General features: G+C 38.1%; 3 protein-coding genes and 2 long non-coding RNA genes across 6 annotated transcripts in view; 3 read left to right on the top strand and 2 right to left on the bottom strand.

Moving 5' to 3' along the window:
• The window catches only part of kdm7aa (lysine (K)-specific demethylase 7Aa), a 30905-nt gene extending 15900 nt beyond the window's left edge, over positions 1–15005 (top strand). Inside the window, exons 5-18 of the mRNA XM_015048935.1 lie at positions 562–703; positions 1321–1507; positions 1590–1752; positions 4736–4823; positions 7160–7266; positions 7359–7450; positions 7524–7610; positions 7754–7993; positions 8919–9043; positions 9403–9494; positions 9584–9678; positions 9766–9917; positions 10822–11126; positions 12453–15005. Coding sequence (XP_014904421.1) covers positions 562–703; positions 1321–1507; positions 1590–1752; positions 4736–4823; positions 7160–7266; positions 7359–7450; positions 7524–7610; positions 7754–7993; positions 8919–9043; positions 9403–9494; positions 9584–9678; positions 9766–9917; positions 10822–11126; positions 12453–12541 — 1964 coding nt within the window. The 3' untranslated portion in view covers positions 12542–15005. The remainder of the gene's footprint in view (positions 1–561; positions 704–1320; positions 1508–1589; positions 1753–4735; positions 4824–7159; positions 7267–7358; positions 7451–7523; positions 7611–7753; positions 7994–8918; positions 9044–9402; positions 9495–9583; positions 9679–9765; positions 9918–10821; positions 11127–12452) is intronic.
• LOC106957556 (uncharacterized) lies at positions 1767–4729 on the top strand. Its single transcript, XR_001426975.1, has 3 exons — positions 1767–1919; positions 2202–2207; positions 4104–4729. It is a non-coding gene; the product is annotated as an uncharacterized LOC106957556 (long non-coding RNA).
• A 1723-nt stretch (positions 15006–16728) lies between the features above and the next one.
• On the bottom strand, positions 16729–18562 carry ndufb2 (NADH:ubiquinone oxidoreductase subunit B2). 2 transcript variants are annotated; one of them, XM_015048943.1, is made up of 4 exons: positions 18122–18562; positions 17839–17983; positions 16932–17002; positions 16729–16815 (listed from the first exon to the last, which is right to left on the bottom strand). In XM_015048943.1, the coding sequence occupies exons 1-4, from the start codon at positions 18205–18207 to the stop codon at positions 16812–16814; spliced, it is 306 nt and encodes a 101-aa protein (XP_014904429.1). In that variant the 5' UTR covers positions 18208–18562; the 3' UTR covers positions 16729–16811. The 2 variants fall into 2 exon arrangements, with proteins under 2 accessions (XP_014904429.1, XP_014904428.1); XM_015048942.1 differs by having other exon boundaries at positions 16927–17002; positions 18122–18560.
• A 963-nt stretch (positions 18563–19525) lies between these two features.
• LOC106957551 (uncharacterized) lies at positions 19526–20351 on the bottom strand. The gene is made up of 2 exons (XR_001426974.1): positions 20001–20351; positions 19526–19904 (listed from the first exon to the last, which is right to left on the bottom strand). It is a non-coding gene; the product is annotated as an uncharacterized LOC106957551 (long non-coding RNA).
• A 1633-nt stretch (positions 20352–21984) lies between these two features.
• kmt2e (lysine (K)-specific methyltransferase 2E) overlaps positions 21985–22871 on the top strand; it is a 43836-nt gene continuing 42949 nt past the window's right edge. The window contains exon 1 of the mRNA XM_015048925.1: positions 21985–22429. The gene's annotated coding sequence lies outside the window, so the exon portion shown is untranslated. The remainder of the gene's footprint in view (positions 22430–22871) is intronic.

Raw genomic sequence — 22871 nt, 5'->3', positions numbered from 1 at the left:
AGAGTCAGACAGGAACATGCAACGAGGCAATAAAAAAGGAGGTGTGGGCGGGGAGTGGGGAGAACACAAGAACCAGCTGTCCTGGTTCGACGTCCAGCCTTTCTGGACTGTGATTTGTAGCGCCCCAACTGTATCAACAGAGTCTCCGTTTTGGCTTTTTTCCTCAGTTTTTCTCTCGGCATATCAAACATCCGATTCCTGTACACTTTTGCTCACCGCTTTACCAGCATTTCCCTACAAGCTAAAGGCCCGTTGGCAACAAACACAACCGCCCTCTCACCTCCACTCACTCCCCTCCTCAGGGGACTGGTGGTCTGGACAGATTGTCTCGCTTGCATCCCCTTGTAGCCCCTCCCCATGCTGCCACATTGATGCCAGTTTCCCTCAGGGTTCAGTCTCTTGGAGCACACAAACATGGCAGCAAGCTGTTGACCCCTTTGAACCTCTCGCCCACTCAGCGGCCAATTAAAAACTTCTCATATTTGGCATTCAGAAATCCAGCAGCTGCAGAAGTTATCCTCTGATCCTCCATGAGCTGAAGAGTGCTTTTCTCCCATCTAGGTGGTGACAAAGTTATCGACGTGATTGATGTGGCACGGCAGGCGGACAGCAAGATGAAACTCAGCGAATTTATCAAGTATTTCACCAAACCCCATCGACCCAAAGTCCTCAACCTCATCAGCCTGGAGTTCTCCGACACAAAGTAAGAGAGTTCATTCAACTTTTTATATGCCTTTATTCATTTGCAGTTTACATTACAAATTAGGAATGTCTTAATAGGAATAAGTAGTAATAATTAATCATCTGCATACAATGAAATCCCTAATGTAACTGCAATTAGAGCTGAATTTGGATGTTAAAAATGGTTAAATAGGAGAAACTGTAATGAATTGTCTAAATGTAATCAAATTTAACCTTAAATTATACATTTTCTTTTTTTTAAAAATGCCATTTGGAGTTGAATGTGGATGTTGTAAATGAATATGTCCTCTAATTACAAGATAGAGGAAAACTGCAATGAATCGTCTGCATACAATGTAATATTCATGATGAAATTGGAGATAAATTGTAATGAATTGTCTGCATACAAAGAAATTCTTTAAAAATTCACATTTTATTTTGTTTACAAACTATTTTATTTTTATAGGAAGATGTAGTAATGCATCATCTGCATAGCATGAAATCCTTTCTGAATTTACTTTTTAATCATGTACATTTCATGTTGTTGCATTTTTTCATAGGAAGACAGGAATGTGTGTATAAAACTAGCTCCAATCTCTAGGTGGCTTTAATATTTGGCTTTTCTTCCTCAACCTGTAGGATGGCAGAGTTGGTCGAGGTTCCCGATGTGGCCAAGAAAATGTCCTGGGTGGAAAACTACTGGCCTGATGACTCGTTCTTCCCAAAACCCTTCGTCCAGAAGTACTGCCTTATGGGGGTTAAAGACAGCTACACGGACTTCCACATAGACTTTGGAGGAACCTCAGTCTGGTACCATGTTTTGTGGGTAAGTTTCAGATTGGTGGTAGGCGGGGTGGGTAATAGGAAGATGATCCGTTGTCTCCAACATGTTTCTCTGTGACCGGCAGGGTGAGAAGATCTTCTACTTGATCAAACCCACTCCCACCAACCTTGCACTATACGAGGCATGGAGCTCCTCGCCCAATCAGAGCGAAGTGTTCTTCGGGGATAAAGTGGATAAGTGCTACAAGTGTGTTATTACCCAAGGAACCACCCTGCTCATCCCTACAGGTTTGTGGTTTCACTTTCAACTGGTTTTTACAGATGTTTTTAAACAGATGGAACCTGTAGCAGAACCATTGGTTTGTTCAGCAGAGTTCTTCTGCAGATCGCGTTAAAGAAAGTTGAGTTTAGAAAATATTCTAACATTCTCCGTCTTGTTGACCAACCATGCTGATGTTTTTGCCCATCAATCTTTCTCTCCATCTGTTCATCCCTCCATTCATTCAGACATCCGACTTTCCACTTTTTGTCCGTCCATTTCTCCATTGGTTCATTCCTCCATCTGTTATTTCAACCCATTCATCTCTCAACAAATCCCCCTTTTCTTTCCATTTTTGTCCTAATTAAAGCCCGAAATATCTTCTAAGTCCTTTTAATTCTTCTATTGGCTGAAAACCTTCAAATCTCAAACTTTCTCACTTTTTAGACATGAGATGCAAGAACATGTTAGCAATTAGCAACAAGTGCGTTTTTTTATATTTTTGTCTTGCTAGCTGAGTCGGTTTCTGTTGTCGTTCGTCACTCTCCTGATCCAGAGAAAGATGGCTCTGATAATGACAGACTGTTTACTCCTAAGCAGCAGCCATCTTGGCCTGAGTCCAGCTCTTTGACAATGGGAACTGAAAAAACTGGTTTGATTCTGGTACAGTCTGTGAACACGCACTGGAGCTAATGTACATGTAAACTTTGGTTTCACCTGAAGCTGAGGTCATTGGCTTTCAGCACTCACTTTGTTAAAATAGTTGCACAACATCCTGAAACGGGACATCCAGTCCTGCTCTGTCTAGTCTGCATGTTTATGTTCTGAACAGACAGATTAATAAGGTAAACGACTAAATATAAAACTCTTGGAAATATTAGTTTTATGTCTAGAGTTTCTGTTTTAAATGCATTTTAATTTTGTTTGATTTAAATTACAGTAGAAATGTCATTTATTCAGGTGAAATAGCAGCAAATTGGAACATGAAAGTTCACATAAAATAAAGTGAAATAAAATAAGCGAATTAGATTGCAAACTAAGAAACTTGCATGTACATTTATTAGATATGCAATGAAATGTGCAACTATGTGGGATAATGTCTAGATTTTCTGTTTCTACACTGTAAAAACACAAAACTGCATATTTTCTCATCTAGTTTCAACTTGGTACACTAGAAAAAAGACATAATTAACTTATAAATAACTTTTGAAGAAGTTATGTGAAATAATCTGCCTGTGAAACCAGTATTTATCAATACGACTTAAAACCAATGACTAAAAGTTACTTGTAAGTTGGTTGTCTTTTTTCAAGTGTACTTGGATATTTTCAGTAGAAACTAGATATAAAATACTTGGAAGATTTTGTTTTTGCATTGTGTTAAAAATTATCATTAGATAAATATACAAAATGTGCCTTAAGGTCACTGTTTTTTTTTTACTATTATTCCTGCATGATTTTTAGAAGCGTTTTGTTTTTAAGCTTGTAAGCTGACAGAAATATATCAAAATATGCGTTTTCCTGTTTGGCCCATCTGGATAGAGTGGAAGAAAAGCTGGGATGTACTTGTGAAAATATTCAGAAGACGCCCACTGTTGATCTCTCTGTTTTTATCAGACTAAATTTACAATAAAACGTCTCTGTGCAGAATAGAAGATGGGTTTGTTCTCAGATTCTCTTTGTTTTTCCTTATTTTATTCATCTTTTATTTAGTTTGTGTAAGTAGCTTTTATGCATGTTTGTTTTGTATGTTTTGCGATGCTCATCTTTATTCTTTTATAACTCCTAGTGAGTGTTTTATAAATAAATTCATAAATTCATTCATAATTAAGTGGAAGAAAAATTATTTATGCATTATGCAGCTTCTTCCAGCTTTGCACGTGTACAGATGTAAATTTTAGCCTCATTTTTCTTTGCACACTTACTAGATCTCTGAAAGGAGTTTGTCTGAGCATGCATTATTTGTTTTAGGGCAGGGCTTTGACTAGGCCATTTTGCCTGGTTAACGGGAGGAATTCTGACTCGTGGCTCAGCAAAACTCCACAAGATGTTCAAAATTCCTAATTTAAGTGTTTTATATTTTTACATGCTTGAGTTCTTATACAATTATGACTTTATTCTGATAATATTACAAATTTATTCTGGTAATATTACTACTTTGTTCTCAACATTACGACTTTGTTCTCATAATTAAAAGTAACAAATATTAGCCTGGCGCCAACACTCCACCATAAAGTTGACCTGAATTCAAAGTCGAAATAAATAGAAAATGTAAAACTTGCTTGTCAAAACAAGATGGCCGCCCTGAAAATCACAATTTCCCCAAAAATTTAATTTCAAAACCAAAAGCTCCATTAATCAATAAAATACATTTGTCACCCAGCCTGAAGATGAACTTTGCAGACGTTCAAAGGGTGTAAATACTTTTGTGGGAGGCTCTAGCTCTTTTGCTAGCAGCACTTAAATGCTAATTATATAGCTACTAACTATTAGCGTTGTTAGAGATGGTCGCCTCCCGTCACTCACCGAATGTCGAGCCTCTCATTCAGTGGAGTGAAGCGGACGTGTCCGGGATTATCCGTCCATCAAGCTTCTCAATGGATTTTGGAAACTGATAGTACCCCCCCTCACCCCCCACCCAGACAGACAAAGCTCAGTTTGGCCCGTCAACTCCTGGACATCTCCAATCAGTCTTCCTCTGCAGCCTTGTGAAAGGGATCCTTTTTGGCAGAGAGGCGGGAATTAAGTGGGGGTCAGAGAGCACAGTGGGTCAGACAGCCAGCGTATTATCAGGCCTGTCAGTCTTACAAACTATCTGCTTCGACTCACTTTGGCGTGTCATGGCTGCAGTTTGTTTTGGTTTTTTTCACAATCCAAAGCCCAACAATAGGAGAAAAAAGTCTCAGTTTTGTATCATTCTCTTAAATGAAAGTTGGTAACCATGTTGAATTTGTTTTCTTATGGGGTATTTTGTGATGGATTAAATGTTTCTCTGTGCTCTGCTGCCCCCCACAGGCTGGATCCATGGTGTTCTCACCTCTCAGGATTGCATGGCATTCGGAGGGAACTTCCTTCACAACCTCAATATTGGCATGCAGCTCAGGTTAGCACCTCTAAAATGCTTTTTAAAAAAATCATTTATCACTTTTCTCTGCATCAATCAGGGCTTATGAATCCTTGAACATTTTTTCAAGGTTTGGAAAATGCTTGATTTCTGCATAAAGTCCTAAAAAAGTGCTTGATATTCAAACTGCAGTTTTGTATTAATGTAAAATTGAAACCAGCTATTTTCATACTCCAAATAAAATGATACACACATTCTTTACTCACTGTCTGAAATTAAATCAGACTAAACTTTCCAATTTTTAGGTTAGTTAGTCATCAAAGTTATTTCTGTTTGCTAAATGCCAGAAAACTAAAAAAAAATGTTTGTGACTTTAGTATTTGATTTGAGCAGGAAGGTTATTTACCTTAACACAATTTCTTTGGATTGTTTCAGTGTATTGAATATTTATTATTACCCCGACTCTTTCAGAATGAGCTGCTTTAGGGCGTCTTGTCACTTTAAATCCAAATAAGAGCTGAACCTGGCCAGGCCATGGTTGCTAGGTGACAGAGTTTGGGTTGCTAGGTGACGGGGCTGGGCTCAGCTTTAGGTCAGTTAGAATTACCAAAATTATTTCTATTTGAAAACTTAGTGGGAACACTTTATTTTATATTATTTTTTGAATATTTATTATTCCTAATGTCTTAGGGGGCGTTTACACGACAACGATCCAACAAAAACGGAAGTTTTGTTCCGTTTTTGTTGGCTCGTTTACACGAAAACGTTCTAATTACGGTCTGTGTTTACACACTAACGGCACACATCGAAAACGTGTAATGCTGTCGCTGCGCCTAGTTGGTGCTAGGTTCTTTGAAACTGAGTGCGCATGTGTTTAAAAAAAAGTTCTACTTGAAGGCATGTGGATTCGTGTTTCCCTATCAGGTACCGTTCTCCCATAGATTGGGAGAAAACACGCATTGTGTGCGTCTGATTAGGGCGCATGCAGTTGGAAAAAGTGGGATAACTTTGCTGCAACACCTTGTTTGAGCTTTCACGGTGTCCGTAGCGGGCCCCGGACTGGAAGCTGTTTATTGTTTTTACCTTGGAATGGCCAACAGTCTGTTATTCCTATATAAATTTGATAAAATAGGAGCTCCCGCCCTTCCCATATCCGTGTCCTCTGTCACCTTTTCCAGCAGTTAAAACAGTTTAATCCGTTGCTAACAAGTCGTAACCTGTTTTTCCGAGCCGCCTTTAAACGCAACACTAACGCTGAGACGCTCGCGCTGGGTTTACACCTGTGAGGCAGCAAAGTAGACCTGCTGCTGCTGCGCAGGTGTGTGTTAGAATCATGGCAGCAAACCAGCAAAACGTAAATAACTTTGCCCAGTTTTTCCCTCCAAACTAACCGACTGAGTTGAGTAAAGCTGTTGGATGCAGGTAATGATAGCTAAAAGATGACTAGCTAATATCAATACAGAACCTTACGCTTGTTAACAAGTAGCCTGTATGCTATTGATGTTGTTGTCTATGTTCAGCTAGTAGACTCATTTTGCCCCCCCAAAATAAGTCGATGCCCCCCCTGTTAAACTCGTCTGGAGACGGGGCTGGTCCGTAGTTCTAGAGGCTGAACAAGCAGCCGTGTATTTTGCCACCTGGGCGGTGCGGAGCGGTGAAGAGACGCTGAGGGAACCGTATCTGATGGGGAAACAGTAACACCAGTATTGTGAGTAGTTTCTTCTTCTGTGGATTGTAGGAAGCAGCTATGTTTTGCGTCATACTATGCATGAGCTGGGGATTCTCTGGAAGAAAAGATCCGTTTTCTCGGTTTACACGACAACGGAAAACGGTACGTTTCAGAAACATCGCACTCTGGAACCCGTTTTCAATCTGTGCCGTTGTCAGAGAAAACATTCGGTGGTTTCGTGTAAATGCGCACTACAAACGCAACAAAACTCTTCCGTTTTCCCCCGAAATCGTTGTCGTGTAAACGGGGCGTTAATGACTTATTGATCTGTCTCATTGGAATAAAATCTTATATTTTAAGTAACATTACTGAAATTGAGGCATTTATTTTGTTAAATTAGTTTTGTCAACTGTGAGAGACTATTTAAAAACGTAAAACTTTGCTCTATTTTAGTTTATCTTGTCCCTGCTTTATATTGTAGAATCCATATTAATAACGGTAATAAAAAAGACATATACAAAGGTGAATTGAAGCCGTTAATCGTGTTGGAAAAGTTTTATAACTTACCTTGAAAATGCTTAAGAAGTGCTTGAATTTTACTGTGGGAAACTTTTAGTTTAATCTAATTAAACATTTAATCAATAAAGTATTTTTAATTGAAAAGTGTGCAAACCCTGATAAATAATCTATATGCTTTGTACTGTAGGTGTTATGAAATGGAGCGTCGCCTGAAAACTCCAGACCTCTTCAAGTTTCCGTACTTTGAGGCCATTTGTTGGTATGTGGCTAAAAACCTCTTGGAAATGCTAAAAGGTGAGCATGTAATGGAACTAAATAAACATTCATTTCTATTTGTCTTGTTGATTTTCATGTATAAACCATGAATTTTCTGTTTGTCCTTCCAGAACTACGTGAGGACAGCTGTCCTCCACCAACCTACCTTGTAGACGGAGTCAGGGCTTTAATTGGCGCATTGAGGACGTGGTTGAAAAGAGAGGTACTTTCATTTCAACGTCACGGTTCGTCCACACAGTTTGGATGTCTGCTCACCTTCTCCGTTGCTGTTCCAGGTGACCGAGCCGACCAGCGAGGTTCCAGATAATATCCGGCCCAACCATCTCATCAAGGAGCTGACCAAGGAAATCTGCTACCTGGAGGTAAGGAGGTTTGAAATATTTCACCATAGAAATACAACTAGATATAGTTTTATTTGGTGAAATGTTGTATTTGTCCACCTGTCCGTGTTCTCATATGTTTTTGTCTGATTTTGACAAGTAAAACATGCGCTGCCTTCTCTTAGGAGGAACAAGTGAGCGGCAGCAAGCCAGTGAAATCTCAGGGAAGTGGCGTACTGTTGGGAGCAAATGGCTGCCTCACCACCCGCGCCCTGGAGAGGCTGTGCCAGGCGCGGCAGGCGAGGCGAGCCGCCCGGCGGCTCCGGGAGCAGCAGCAGGCCCCCAAGGCGCCGACCAACCTGGACATCCTGGAGCAGCACACCATGGAGGTGCTGAAGAGGGTGGAGGTGGGGACGCTCGAAGAGGTGAGCTTCACATTTTCATACTTGGATGATTTCTAATTGATCAGATCAGCTGGTTTTTTCAGTTTAGAAATGTCCAAAGTGTGGCCTGGGGGTCATTTGCGGCCGTTAGAATAACAGTTTAAGAATAACCTAAATATGAAATAAAAATTTTAAAACAGATAATGTTGGGTTGTTTATGAAAAGACAAAATAATTTTAGAAAAAGATTATTTAGATATTGTTTGCTGTTTTTTCTTTTATTTTGTTTTTAAAGTCCCAACAAGATGATTTTTGGCTATAAGTTGATGTTTTATAGTCTCTGGAAAATGAGCCAATTCAAAAGTCTTCTGTAACATCACAAATCAACAGGCACTGCCCGTTTCCTAGCAACCCCCAGCGGAATTCCACCTGTTTCCTAGCAACCCAAGCAGGGCTCCAGCACATTTTTTCAGCTGGTTTTACTGTTCTATGCTTTATGCAATGGCTGCTGGAAAAGACAACTGTTTTGTTGTTGACTTACCATTCAGAAACAACTTGCTGCATTCTTGTTGGTTATGCGGGAGGCTCCACTTCTGCTTTTCAAACACATATGGTTGTAAAACTCTGTGAACCTCGGCCCACCAGAACTGTTGGAAATGGATAAAGCCACTTCTCTCAACTATGTCAATTTTAGCCAGAAGAGGGGTCAAAGGTCAAGCCAGAAACGTGTGGGTGGACACAGAGCTGCAACTTTCTAGGGGAGATTTAACCTGGTACTAATGTGGATGTAGTTTTACATTGGAGCCTGTAGGGGGAGCCAAATCCTGTTTTTATCTTGTTAAATCAATCATTAAAAGTCCAAAACTAATGAAATCCATGCCCTTGAAGAATGATATGTAAATTTTGATCATAACCATAAATCTTGCGATTTTGTTTCCCGTCATGACGTGTCGTCCTTGTTCCTCCAGGATCCAGCGTTTTGTGCCAAGGTTCTCGGAAAGTTCAACAAAGTGTCGACTGCATCGGCAGCAGCTGCCGAGTCCTTGGAGGACAACCACCTACGTCTCATGTTGGTCAACGGCAGAATCATCCGGTAAGGCAGCAACCCAACACATCAAACTACCGGATACATGAAACCAGATGTTTACACTCATGGAAAATCCTCTTTTTTTTTCTCTCCCTTTTTTGACTTTTCAAGTGCAGAAATGTTGATTTTTCTATAAATTTTCAGAGATTAATCTAAATATTTCTGAGTTTTTTGGCAGAAATGTACTCGGCATATCAGTGACCCTGATATGCTGGGTTTTATTTCACTGAACTTCTAAAGTCGTAGAAAACTCCTTATAATTAATCTGCCACTCAAAATTAAAACTATTGTGGCAATTTCCTTACAGCAAAATGAATTTAATTTGTCAATAATTACAAAAAAGGTTTGTTTTTTGTGTGTTTTAGAGATTTAAGGCGACCGGGTAGCAGTCCGGTAAAGACGGAGGGTGTCGACCAAAGCCCACCAAAGAGCACAGCTGAGAAAGCATCGCTCCTCAGTAGGAGAACCGCAACTTTCCACCAATAAACCAGCTTTGTTTTTTATTGTAAATGCCCTGGGCTGAATGATTTGCTCCTCTGTTTGCAGGGCGACTGGAGAGGGTGAAGAATGAACTCAGGGAGGAGACCTCAGGACACTCGAGCGTCTCGGATGTGGAGTCAGACAGCGACTCTCCCTCCGAAGTAAACAACCTTATTCTCTCCTTCAAAGCGTTTAGCCGAGACCTGCTGGTTGTTGCCATGGTTACTGAGAAATCCTGTCCTTTTTAGAGTAAATCGTCGTCGTCTTCGTCTTCTGACGACGATTCAGAGAGTTCCCAGGAGGAAGATGAGGAGGAGGAGCAGCAGAACGGCTCAGGGCACAGCATGGATCTGGACCAGTCGGGTCAGAAACTCAGGCACAAACACAAACCACTCAAACGGTGAGTTTCAGCTGAAATATTCAGCACTCTGACAGAAAGCCCTTGAAAATGTTGCAATTTCTATTGTTTTAGAGGTTTGGAAAGTTTTGGATTTCTGTGTAAAATCCTTGTAACTATCCAAACCGCACAGTTCAGTAATAAAGTGAAATCTAAGTCTCCATATTTTTAAGACGGATATTTTGTTTTCTACTGTTTGAAGTTAAATCAGACTAAACTTTCTTGCTTTGGATTAGTTAGAATTAACAAAATCATTTCTATTTGCTAAACGACTGAAGACTAAGCAGGATAATTTTTTAAAGTTTTTTTTATGTCTTTCTATGTATATTTAATTTGATATTAACAGTAATAAATATCACATAACAGTAGGGCTGAAATGATTAATCGTGATTAAACGGTTGAAATAATTGTCAACTAAGTAATTAAGTAATTACTTAGAGCAACACAGTCAGTGCAGTAATTAAGCCAAAACTGTACAAAATACATATACATTTTGTTTTTAAGATAAAGTCCTATTTGTCTGTAAATATGTTCTGCCCAGAACTCCTCAAGCAGGAAGAGTTTTGGCTAAAGGAATGGTTTTTATTTTAGGCAGCAAAAAGCTTATTTTCTTATTAAAAATGGAATTCAGTTGTTTATTTGTATTTTTTAAATGCATTTCTTATATTGTTTAGAACAAGGCTAAGTGGGTAAATGAAAAATTAGCAGAATGTGCCCATTTTTAATTTGATTAATCGTCAGAATAACCGAATAATCAGTAATTAAAATAATTTAGTTGCAGCTCTGTAGAATAGTTTTTTGTTTGTGTTGTTTCTGTGTCCAGAAGTTTAAAACTTGCATTGAAATGTAATTTTACAGTGGTGAAAAGTGAAGGAACGCTGTCTGACTGGTGACGTTTGGTTTGCAGAGAACGTCCTACCTCACCCAGCACAGAAGAGGCCATTCAGGGGATGCTGTCCATGGCTGGTCTGCTGGAGGAGGCGCCGTCGCCGCAGGATTCCTGGTGGGCCGGTTCGACCCAACGCTCGCTGCAGGGGGGCAAGAGCCCCATGGACAGCCAGGGCAACAGCAGCAGCGAGGCCTGGGACAATCAAGGGCTCCCCAGCCCCAATACGGAGTACCAGTACTGTGACCCCTCCATGTCTCCGCCGCTGCACCCTTCCAAGAGGAACGCGCCCAACCCTCCACCCATCAGCAACCAGGCTACAAAAGGTTTGGCAGTCAGACTACTCACTCTTAACAACAGAGAAATATTATACAAAAGTCACTTTCTGAATGTTTTTATACCTTCAATTTTAGCTGCTTATAAAAACAATCCAAGTGCTTAAAAAAAACCACCTGGCCGTTTTTTGTCAACAACTTAACATTTTTTGCTGTGTGGAAAATCAGCCATTTCAAAAACTTACAGAATGTTGCATCACATTCTACTGGCACTGCCCGTTGCCTAGCAACCCCAGCAGAGTTCCGCCCGTCGCCTAGCAACGCAAGTGGAACTCCAGCACATTTGGCCAGCTGGTTTTACTGCTGTTTGCCTTGTACAAACATATACTAAAAACACTAAATCTGACAAAGTATTTCTGTATAATTTCTAGTGCGAATATTTTAATACACTTAAAATAAGACTGAAGTAACTTTTCAGCAAGATGTAGGAGTTTGTTTTAAGTCAATAATTTCTTAATATTAATTTAAAAAGTACTAGTATCACAGGTAGAGATTATTTAATTTACAACATGGGAAAAATATACTGTTACAAGTGAAATAATCTGCCATTTTTAATCAATATTGAGGAATTATTAATTTAAAGCAAACTAATCTATCTTGCTCAAAAGTTACTTTTGTCTTATTTGAAATGTAATAACATATTTGTAGGAGGAAGTAGAACAAATGTACTTGGTAAGATTTTGGTTTTGCAGTGTGTAATGTTTTTTTTCCTCATTTTTATTCACAATTCAATTATTATGTTCATTTAGCATAAATTCTCCCTCATACCTTCTGCCACGAGCTCTTTGAGTTTTTTGGTAGCTTTCCAGTCATAAAATTGTTCATTTTGCAGAATAATTTTTATTTATTATTTGAAAAGCACAGATTCCAACCTAATAAGGAAAGTAGATCTAAGAACATGTTAATGGTGCTTTTACTGCTGTTTGTGGAAATCAGTGCAAAGAAATATTCTTATATTTATTAAATCTGTTTTTAAGCACATTAACTGGTTAATTGATCATTAAAGCTATTAAGAGCTTCAGGTTATAGATTGGTCTGCTACACTTTTAGTGTAAAATATGGTGGTGGCAGCATCATTCTGTGGTAGTTTTCCTCAGAAAAAGGGGCTAAATACAGATTTTTTTTCTTCCACTTAGCAATAATTTAATTCCTAAAAGAAATATTTAAGTTTTTGTGTAGTTATTACTATTGTGATCAATATTACAAAAAAATTGTAAAATTGCTAGTTTTCATTGATGCATCTTAAATGTGTGTGTGTGTGTGTGTGTGTGTATATATATTTTAATAGTTTAGTTTTTTGTTGCTTATTTTTTGCAGGTAAAAGGCCCAAAAAAGGAATGGCAACAGCCAAACAGAGACTCGGCAAGATCCTCAAACTCAACAGACACAGTCGTGTTTTTGTTTGACGCGCTTCCTGAAACTTCAAACTCAAAGAAGAAAAAAGATAATTTGCCATCAGTTCTCAAAGAAGTAAAAAAAAAGAGACAAAGAGACAAAGAGAGAAACTTTTTGTGTCACTTTTGTGCCGGAGAAAAGAAAAATATGGAGACGACCGCAACGGACCGGATCTGAAAACACGCTCACTGTGCATGCTGAGGAGACAGGGTATTGAGTTTGAGCAAATCTTCACAGGAAAATAATAAAAATAAAAGCACACTAAGAACAAAAAAAGAGAATTTTCATGTGGATTAAATTGAAGTTTCAGCGGGCATTCGAGTCTAAGAGAACCTGCGATGAGCTCGGCAGGTTGAAACGTGGTGCTTCGAGGAATTAAAAGAAAAAAAATGGAGGTGGCGACGAACTGAAATTTCAAAATGGTGCTTCTTGTTTTGTATTTTTCTTCCACTCGTGCTTTCCTTCCTCCCTCTTTTTATCTCAATCACACCAGCAATAATGACTTTGGAGCGAGAGGAGAGGCGGAGAGCGGGAAGAGAGCGCTGCCTCTCAATTTGTTTTCAATAGGATTTAACTTTAATTTATTTCTCATTTTATCAGTTTCATTTTCAATGTGTTTATGGATTATGTATTTATTAATTGAAAGAATTGATGATTTTATGAAATGACCATGAAACCTTTAGTTTTGAGGGTTTTAAGAGGTCTTTCTTTTCTTTTTTTAATCTTTAAACATTTTTGTAAATGTGGATGTTTTTAGTCTTGAGTAGCAGTTGACCTTTGACCTTTCTAACTTTCTGTCACAAATCTTTTCCTTCTGCGGTTGACTTGAGCCTGTGTTGATTCCCGTCTCTTCCCAGTGATTTTTGGGCGATGTGTGAGTAGAGACTTAGGTTAGGTTTATTTCTTTCACGTCTTCACCTGAACATTCTCAGTTAGTGCCACTTAACTTTAATTAGCAAAAAAAACCTAAATATCTGAGCCACTGTGGTCGGTACAAAGTACTTTAGTAGTTTTCAGACCCCTTGAACTTCTCCTTTTTGTTACTTTAAAGAAAATGTATGATACACCGAGGTAATAGTAGAGAAAAATGTAGAACATTAGTTCTGCGTTCCAAGCAAATAATTTAAAATCGAATTAGTTTATTGTTGCTCCCATTATATTGACAACTGCAGGGGGCTGAGTAATGCGCCAGAGGGGATTCCCATAACTGAAATTATACACTCTTCTTTCTTCAACATATTTATTGTTTTCAACAACAGTTCCTGACTTTTTTTTATCTAATAAATGTTAAAATAAAAATTTATAATCTCAGCATGATTCTGCCACCACCATAAATGTGTTCAGTTCCGGGTGGAGTGCAGTGTCAGTTTTCTAACAGTTTCTTTTTTGTTTGTTTGCACTAATTAATATAAGAATATATTTTAATTAGTTTTATGTTTGCTAAAAACTTGAGTCCCACAGCATGACTCTGCCAGCTCCATGTTTCCCAGTGTTCAGTTCAGAGTGAGCTGCAGTGTTGGCTTTCAGTCACAAGCTTATATTTATCTTTTTGACTACTTCACATATAAAATAGGAAACATACATTTTTAAATATATGTATATTTGTTTTTGGCTACAAACTCTTGATTCCCACAGCATGATACTTCTACCACCTTGCATTTTTCACTGGAGGTGCTCTTTTCATTTAAAAGTGGTGTATTTATTTTATTTTTTTTTTACAAATTCATATTTTGAGGCTAAAATTCCCACAGCATGATTCTGCCACCACCATGCTTCACAGTGGAGTCACTATTTAGCTCAGAATGGTGAGCAGTATTGGTTGTTTCTAAACGGCAATTAAAATGAGAATTTAAAAAATAGGCCAACTGTGATTCCCATAGCATGACTCTGCCACCACCATGTTTCACAATGTAGACTATTCAGCTCAGATTGTATACATCTAGTTTTTTTTTCCCAATATATTCTATAAATTAACCATTTTTAAACATGGCAACTAATCAGATTCCCTTAGCACTATGGTGCCACCACCAAGTTTCGAAGTAGAGATTGTGAATTTGGTGAATTAACTTTATTTTAGGGAAGAAGTTGGGGTTTGTTTTAACTTAATGTAAAAAAAAGGGATTATGCAATGCAATACTTCAGGTTTGTCACGTAAAAACTATAGTTTAAATTTAGTGGTTTTAAAGTGATAAAATGGGGAAAAGTTCAAGGGGTAGAAACACTCGAAGTGTTCAGAAAAACGAGGAACCTCCGATGGGAATGAGTGAGTATTGTTGTTTTTATTTTAAGTACCAGTGATGTTGTGAAACGTGAGCAGTTCTTCACTCTCAGGGAATGATGCCATGGACATTAACCTCCGATTAACCACCAGCCACATCATCACGGATGCAGACAGGACGCTCTCAGCTCTCCCAGGACTTTCAGGAAGTCCTGCTTCCGAGAAGCTGAGGTTTGTTTTCATATTTCCAAAAAAAAAAAGAAAAAAAAAAGTGAAAATAACCTCCATTTTGAGGTTTTTCAGGTTGCTGTCACTAGTCATTGTATCTTCTGGTGTTGTCCCTCAAACTTCCAAGTTGTGTTCAGCTCAGTGTTACTCATTCATCACCTTCCTGGAGTTGACCCTTGACCTCATCAGTGAACTGCCATATAGCTTTAAGACCATTCTGTTAACAGTGTGAGGCTGGGAAAACTTCTCAGGTTGACCTACAAGTAACTGTGTGATGATCGCCAGGCTGATTCCCTACACTACACTCTAACTTTTTCAATTCTTTGCATGTCAAGTCATTTAAGAATAAAAAAGAAAAGAAAACGAGAGCTGGCCCGCAGGCAGGGTTTGTTTATAAGTTGTAGTATTCACACAGGATTTACCACCTCCCTCCTCTTCCTGCTTTTTTTAAGCATTTGTGTTGTCGGTTCTTGCAAAAGATTGCTTCTGATTTGAAATCTACAAACACTGGCTAACTGTGACACTGTTGATGCGTTGCATTTGTTTCTGCATTTCAAAAATTGCTTGTAAATAAAACGAATGAAATAAAAACAAAACATGGGTGTCCGCGCTTTCTTAAGTCTTAAATTTATCTAAAAACAAAACGTTGGCAGCTAGCTAGTTTTTTTTTTTTTTTTTCCCCCAGTATCACAAGTGTAAGATCCCATTTCGAAAATTGCTTATCAAAATTAAAACGTCGTTGTTAAATTTTGACTGTATATGACTATTTCATTTCATACATTATATTTCCCCCTCACTGGCCTTCGCGACACCCATAGACATAATATAATGTTTTATATTATGTCTATGGCGACACCGCTGCTAGTTAGCAGCTAGCTATTTGTTTCTATGAAGTGCAAATTTATCGCCTGATGACTGGACGAATTCCGCATTTTAAGAATTGCTTGTAAATGAAACTAAAATTCATAGATTTTTTTTCTCCTTATTTTAAATTCTTTTTTCTCATTTTAAATTATCTTGACATGATTATTTAATTCCGTGAAGTCTAATTTTTTTCTCGCCGGACTTTTATGTCGGGCAAATATTTGAGTCGCACTCGGACGTCTTCATTGAGGCTACCGTCGCCAGCTAGCTTGTTAGCTTTTTTGCGTCTATTATGGGTAAGTGCAAATTTGTCACCAGTTAGCTGGACGAAGTTCGTACATTTCAGTTGAGTCATAGATCTTGAATTCCATTAATTGTATTAAAAAATCTTTACATTTGAGTTGGCAAAACTCTGAATACTGCTGTCAAACTTAATTTAAATCATAGGCTTCAGCCATCGTCTAACTTCTTTAACATGACAGTCGGATTTTATAAAATTTGTCTTTTGGAGAGAAATCGACCTGGAATTCACTGAATTTATTTTTGAAATGGGCCAAAATTCATAAATTTGAAACTACATATGAAATTTTCTTACTGGAGTCTTTAACCCTTTCCAGACTTTGTTTGTTGCTAGTTTTGTTTTGTTTTTAGCCTACTTCATATTGTCAGACAAGCTCAAGTAAAAAAATCTTGACTCTCAAATTTATCAGTTGTAATTTCACAAGAGGGGCAAGAATTTCTATATTTTGAGAATATCCCATCTATTTTCAAAAGTCTCCTTTCTTTAGTGGTTTTTAGACAAACAAGAGTTCTTCAACTCTAAACCAAACATTTTCTAGTTTTGTCAATTAGTAACTTGTTTTTTTAATTTAAAAATCAACAGAAAAGTGTAACTTAAAGATAACTTTATTATATGTACAACGATGACTTCAGAACATCTGCAGGATTTCTCGCAAAACTCCTTCAGTTTGTCATCTGCAAAAGAAATACGCTTGTTTAAAAACGGTGGAAACAATATTTACTTTAAAAAGAAGTGAATGGAGTTTCTGAACCAAACTGAGGTTTATTTAAAACAAAGAGGAGCACCTTACTCCTCGTCATCCGGCGGGATGCCGAGCTCCTCGTCTGTCCACTTGGAGGCGTCAGGCCAGGGGAAGTGGCCCTGCAGTTAAAGGTAAGACTCGTCTTGATTCAGTTGCAAAAACCCTCATCTGTCAACGTTACAGCAGAGCAAAGGCCTCAGCTTTTCACAACCGCTTCATTAGATAATGAATTATTTTGCCTCCCACTGCAGGTTTACATATCTGGAAATCAACATAACATACAGGATGAGGTGAGGTTTTGTTTTTTTTAAGCAATAATGGGTCAAACCAATTATTTATTTAGAGAGTCCAACTCATTTTCATTTTGGCCCATCAGGATCATGAATTAAATGGCTGATTGTATCAGAACCTATTGACTAAACTCACTAAACTGTTGAAATTCTAAATATCTGTATTTGAAAAATACATCTTTAAATAATAAAAAAATACATCACACAAAGTTTTTATTTATGCATCCCTCTGGAGTATATAAGGCCACATAAGAAGCTGTGGCGGGCCGGATTTGACCCCAAGCCTTCAGCTCGACAAAAGTTAGCATCTTCTTATATTTGACTAAATAGTGATGGTGGAAACCCTGCATTACATTGAATCAGCGACCTGACAGCATGTCACAGCCATTGCGCGTATAAAAAGAGTTCATTTCTGCCTAAAAACTAACATCTTGAGATAAAACTGAAATAATCTTTAAAAATTTCCAAATTCTTTCCAGACAATTTCTATTTTTTTCTATAAAGCCTCCACCCAAAAATAACAGAAAAAATATAATCCTTCATCAGTTTACCATAAATTTTATGAAAATCACACAAAACAAAACAAAACAAAGAAAAAAACATTAAGATCTCAGTTATGATTAAATTATAAAGTATATATTCTAGGTTGATTCTGCCTCACGTACCAGGATCGCATCTGGGTCGTGCCAGCAGTGCCAGAGGATCCAGAACCACATAGCTCCGCTGATGAACTCCGACTCGAACTTTTGCTTCTTGGTTAACTGTGGATACTGTCTGTACTGCGGCTCAATGTGCGGTCCGCCGCTGGCCCTACAACCGAAAAACAGGCGTTAAACGTCCGCAATCAACCAGGCTGCACCAATATACTGTTTATGTTCCTCCTGCGGATTTATGCTAACATATATTCGGGTAATTCTGCGGCTAGGCGAATGTTGTAGCTTAGCTTACTTTCTGCTGGTTATCCGTCCTGGGCCGTGCCTAAGCAACCCGGTTCCGGCCCGCAGGACTCCGATCGCCCTTCCAAAGGAAGACATGATCGATAATATATTAAAACCCCGTCCAGTAAGGGGTTAGATGTGGACTAAATGCTCCCGAAGTCACCTTCCCTGTCTGGTCAATAAACGACCTCAGAACAACGTCAGCTCCGATTGGACAGGAATTGACGTCACCCTTTGTGGATTCGGTTAACACAGCGTCCTCTGTCGGTCAACAGGGGAAAAACAGCTTTTGCTGTAAAAACTTATTTTTCACAACATTGGGATAAAAATATAATGCCTGGCATGGCGTATTAGGGCCACCTCAGATTGAAAAGAAGGATTAGTAGGGGCTTTTTTCCTAGTAAATTTTCAGCTTTTCAAACTCAGAAATGTCCGTTTTTTGTTGCGGAAAGATTAATCTCAAAATTAGATTTTTTTTTCTAGCTAATTGTCAACCTTTCAACCTAAAAAAAATTCCCTTGTTTATTGTAGAAAATCTTTGAGATTAATCTAAAAATTTCTGAATTATTTTGGCGAAAGTTTACTCCTCTTTATTTATGCTGTCGTAAAAGCATAAATAATAAACCTGTATAACTGGGTCTAACTTCATATTGGGCCTTCTCAATTATCAATCTACTGTAAGTTGCATAACTAAAAATAATTTTGTTAGGGCCCACATCTTACTAATTTCAGTCCTGGGTACCGGAGTAATAAACCCAGCATTCCTAAAATATATTCTGTATAATTGAGTCATTAATTGTTCAAAATAAATTGTTGACATCAAACTCTTATTTGACGTCAACATCAAATACCCTTATTTAAGGTAATTCTTGTTGTCTTATTATAGAATGTTACTGTCTAGAAATGTGAGCAAAATGGCTTATTCCATTTGAAGTGACCTCAGATGCTTTGAGATTAAACTGAAAAATTAGAAACTACACCTCCATCAAGGAGCAGTCAAAATAATAATAAACTATTATATTTCCCCTCTTTAAAGAGGATATGGACTGGAAATTTTTAATTAAATCATAGATATCATTTTAAAATTATACCTAATTTAAGATTTTCATTGCAAACATTGAAAATCACTTATCTTGTCCGCTAGATGGGGCTAAAGTTAAACTAATATTTAAAGTGAATGTGGTGTCTGTTCAGTATGTTCCAACTATCTTTAACACTGTTAAGGGGAAACATTTGGTGTTTGTGTAACATAAAAATGGAACTGCTGGGATGATTTAATGTTTTCTGTCGTGTGTTGGACTTTCCCCATATCAGAGAAAATATTTATCTTCTCCACCAGCAAAACTTAGGAAAAAAAAACCTGAAAAGCCAAATTATAAACTCAAGATCAACCTCTCGGTCTGAGGTCTTTCGGTTAAGAACAATCCACCACGAAAACAGGAAATAACATTGTTTCGAGAACGCGCACGGCGCCGCCGCCCTAATTGGGGGGGTGAAAAAAACTCGACGCCATCTTGTTTTAGGTCGAGATCCATCTTCACCAAATAAAAAGAAGGCTACATCTCATGATTTGACAGCTATCTCGTATATTTTGTGTAGACACACACGCTACCGACATAGCTGTTTTAAAAGGTAATTCATATGAATGCTTTGTTCCTAAACGGACATTAATGTGACATTGTTACCTAATGGCGCCTGGCCGTTAGTGCTCTCCGGTTGCGCCCCTCTCCCCTCTCAGCTCAGAGCCCGCCCACAAATACTAACTGCATGATGTCATCATAAACCAACCATTTCTTAAAAAAAAAAAAAAAAAAAGACCGTTTTCATCACTCGCTTTCTTTCTTTCTTTCCTTCTTTTTTAAGGGACTACCACAATTCCCATATCCCACCATCAAGTCTTAACGTGAAGAAATCGAAATCATCTTCAAAAGAAGAAATAAGATGGCGATCGAAAAAAAAATGCGTTCTTCTTTCCATGTAATTCGACCTGTGATGTCTGTGTCCTCAACGGCCGCACATTTCCGACTTTTAAACCGGAGCGAACGGACCGAGCCTTTTATACTGCTGCCGTCGTCCTCAAAGTTTGCGCGAGCACCAGCAGTTGCTGCTGTCTCGCAAAAAGGCGCATGCGCCAGTGGGTGCAGTTCAGGGTGGGGGAGGGTCGACGAATGGAAAGGATGAGAACATCCTCCCTGCACATATGATGTCAAAGGGATTTCTACATACACACTACTACTTTAGAGAGGTGCTCTGTGATTTTATTTTATGAAACCTTACTTTAAGTAATAGGGACTGGTAATACACATTTTACACAAAATGTAACTGAATAAATGATTTCTGATCATGCAGTGGATGTCAGATTATACACACTCATTTAAAAGGTCAAATTTTGTGATGTAAACAAAATGAGAATTTACTCCCCCCCATACACACAGTTCAACTGAAAAAACCCCCAACAAATTAAGCTCGTAGTAGGATAAAAATATCGAACTACATATCTATGTAAACTTACTTCAAGTCTAGCATTCTCTTTTTAGCAACAACTCCATGTGGATTTATTGAATGGTTTCTTATGAATTTTTTCTTATGGAGTCTATCTATTTGTTCACTATTTAATTTTATCCCATAAAACACTGCTCTTGTGTAAGGAGGTTACATAACAGCTTAGCCTTCTGCTGAGTTGTTATGGATTTGGGTGATCCTTTACAAGCCTGCTACTACTAGATTCAAATCCTAGTATTGTTTAATAAAAATCTACCGCAATAAATATATTATGATGTATAATATAGAACAGGTAAAATGTGTGAAAAGAGCAATAGTAGGAATGGATCTCAAATTTAGAAGAATTAATACCTTATTTTGTCTGTTTATTTATTTATGCTGTGGGGAGAAAATCATACATTCACATGTATGTCACATTTTTATGTATGAACTTATAAGGTGAGTCTTCACTAAAACCAAGTTCTCAAGAAGACTGCCTGATTTTGTTTTATTACTCTGTTCTTTCCATCCTTGGAGGGGAAAATGGGAAGCAGGAGAGGAAGCAGTTAATTGGTTTAAACAAAACCTCCTGATAAAAACATTCAGACAGCTGACTTCACTTTCAAAAGATTATCACTTGGATAATGACTGTTTAAAAACAGCACAAAGTACTCTGGAGTCTATGATTTAAGCCATCAAAAATTTACTTAAAGTGAAAAATGTTAACTATTTTTACATTTAGAGTTTTTTATTACATCATAGTGTATTTTGTTGTTATAAATCATATTTTAATGATGGAATAAATCCATAATACATGGACCATAATTCAATGCTATGGAAGCTATGCTAAAATGAAAATTATTCTGAAATGTAAACTATGGTTAAGCTAAAACAGAAATTATGCTGAAGTTGTACTAAAATGGAAGTTACTCTAAAATTAAACTTGTGCTAAAGCGAAAGTTGCGCTAAAACTGAAGTCATGCTAAAAGGGAAGTTATGTTGTAATGCAAGTCATATTAAAGGTGCTAGCATGACATGCATTGTGGCTTTTGGTGTTGTTGTGGCTTCTTGTTGTTGTGTTATGGGTTTTGCATTTTGTTGACCCTTCTAAGTCACCATATTATTCCACTTTAATCTCGGAGAAGAGTTTATTCTCATTTGTTTTTCAAACATTTTGACATAATTGACAGTTTTTGCTTAAATTTTCTAAACTGGGGAATAAAGTTATAAAAGGCAAGGTAACATGGGTAGACAGTACAAATATAATCTAATCAGCAGCTCTATTTATCTAAATGAATACAGATTGAACGTTTTTATAAAAATAATTTGACGTGGTGTAGCTGAACAGAAAGACATCCTGGAGATTTTTTTGAAGACTCGTTCTCGTGAACGCGCAAGGAGACCGATCACGGCGCCCCTGTCAAACGGGGAGTGTAGCCCCGCAGAATGTGGAGGCGGAGCCCGTTCGTGGGGGAGGCGGAGTCTCGGGAGTCCTGGCAGGGCCGCCATTTTTTGCACAGGGAAAAGAGACTGGTTTTGAAGGGATCTAATTTCTAAAAGTCGCCGTTGACTGGGGCTCTAAGGCTTTTTCTAACGGTTTCGAGTCCATTTTTCGCTACATTTGAGGAGCCCCAACGTAAAACAACTGGCGCGCATTTTCTTCAAAAACAGGAAAAGGAACCTTGAGAGAACACGTCTGAATACAAACATTTTAAACCTAGGCTAGGAATCCGCAGTGTGTGTACTGAAGTATTGTTTTGGTTGTGGAAGCTGCGACTGGGGTCTCACCCAGGTCCCCATATTCGCTATTCAAAGCCTCCAGAGTGGACTTAAAAAGGTAAGTTAACTGTATTATGTGGCGATTATAGATTAAGGTTAAATGAAGCCTGAACGTGTATTGTTGTCTATAGTTAGCTAGCATGGTGTTACCTGCTAACATATCAGCTGAGAGTAGCCTGCTAACTTGCTCTTGAACCTTAGTAAATCAGAGTATCTAAGTGCTAAGTTTATTTCGCTTGTTTTATGGTGAGCAAACCTTTAAAACTCTTACAAAAGACCATCAATTTCTACTAAAATCATGAAGTTGTCAAGCCAACTGACCACTTGCTAACTAGCGCATGCTACTATCTCAAATTAGCTTGACACAAACCGAATAAGGCTTTGACTTCTCGTTTATAGCGTAGTGATGCACTACACCACCGGTAAAAATGGGTAAATATTATGTAGAAGTCATAAACAGATTACAATGACAAGCGTTTGCAAAGTTAGAGCAGGGTTAA

Source organism: Poecilia latipinna, unplaced genomic scaffold, assembly GCF_001443285.1.
Source record: "Poecilia latipinna isolate Pla-1442-1.1 unplaced genomic scaffold, P_latipinna-1.0 Scaffold914, whole genome shotgun sequence".
Taxonomy (NCBI): domain Eukaryota; kingdom Metazoa; phylum Chordata; class Actinopteri; order Cyprinodontiformes; family Poeciliidae; genus Poecilia; species Poecilia latipinna.
The sequence above is the reverse complement of the archived record's forward strand: the minus strand, read 5'-3'. Positions and strand labels throughout refer to the sequence as shown.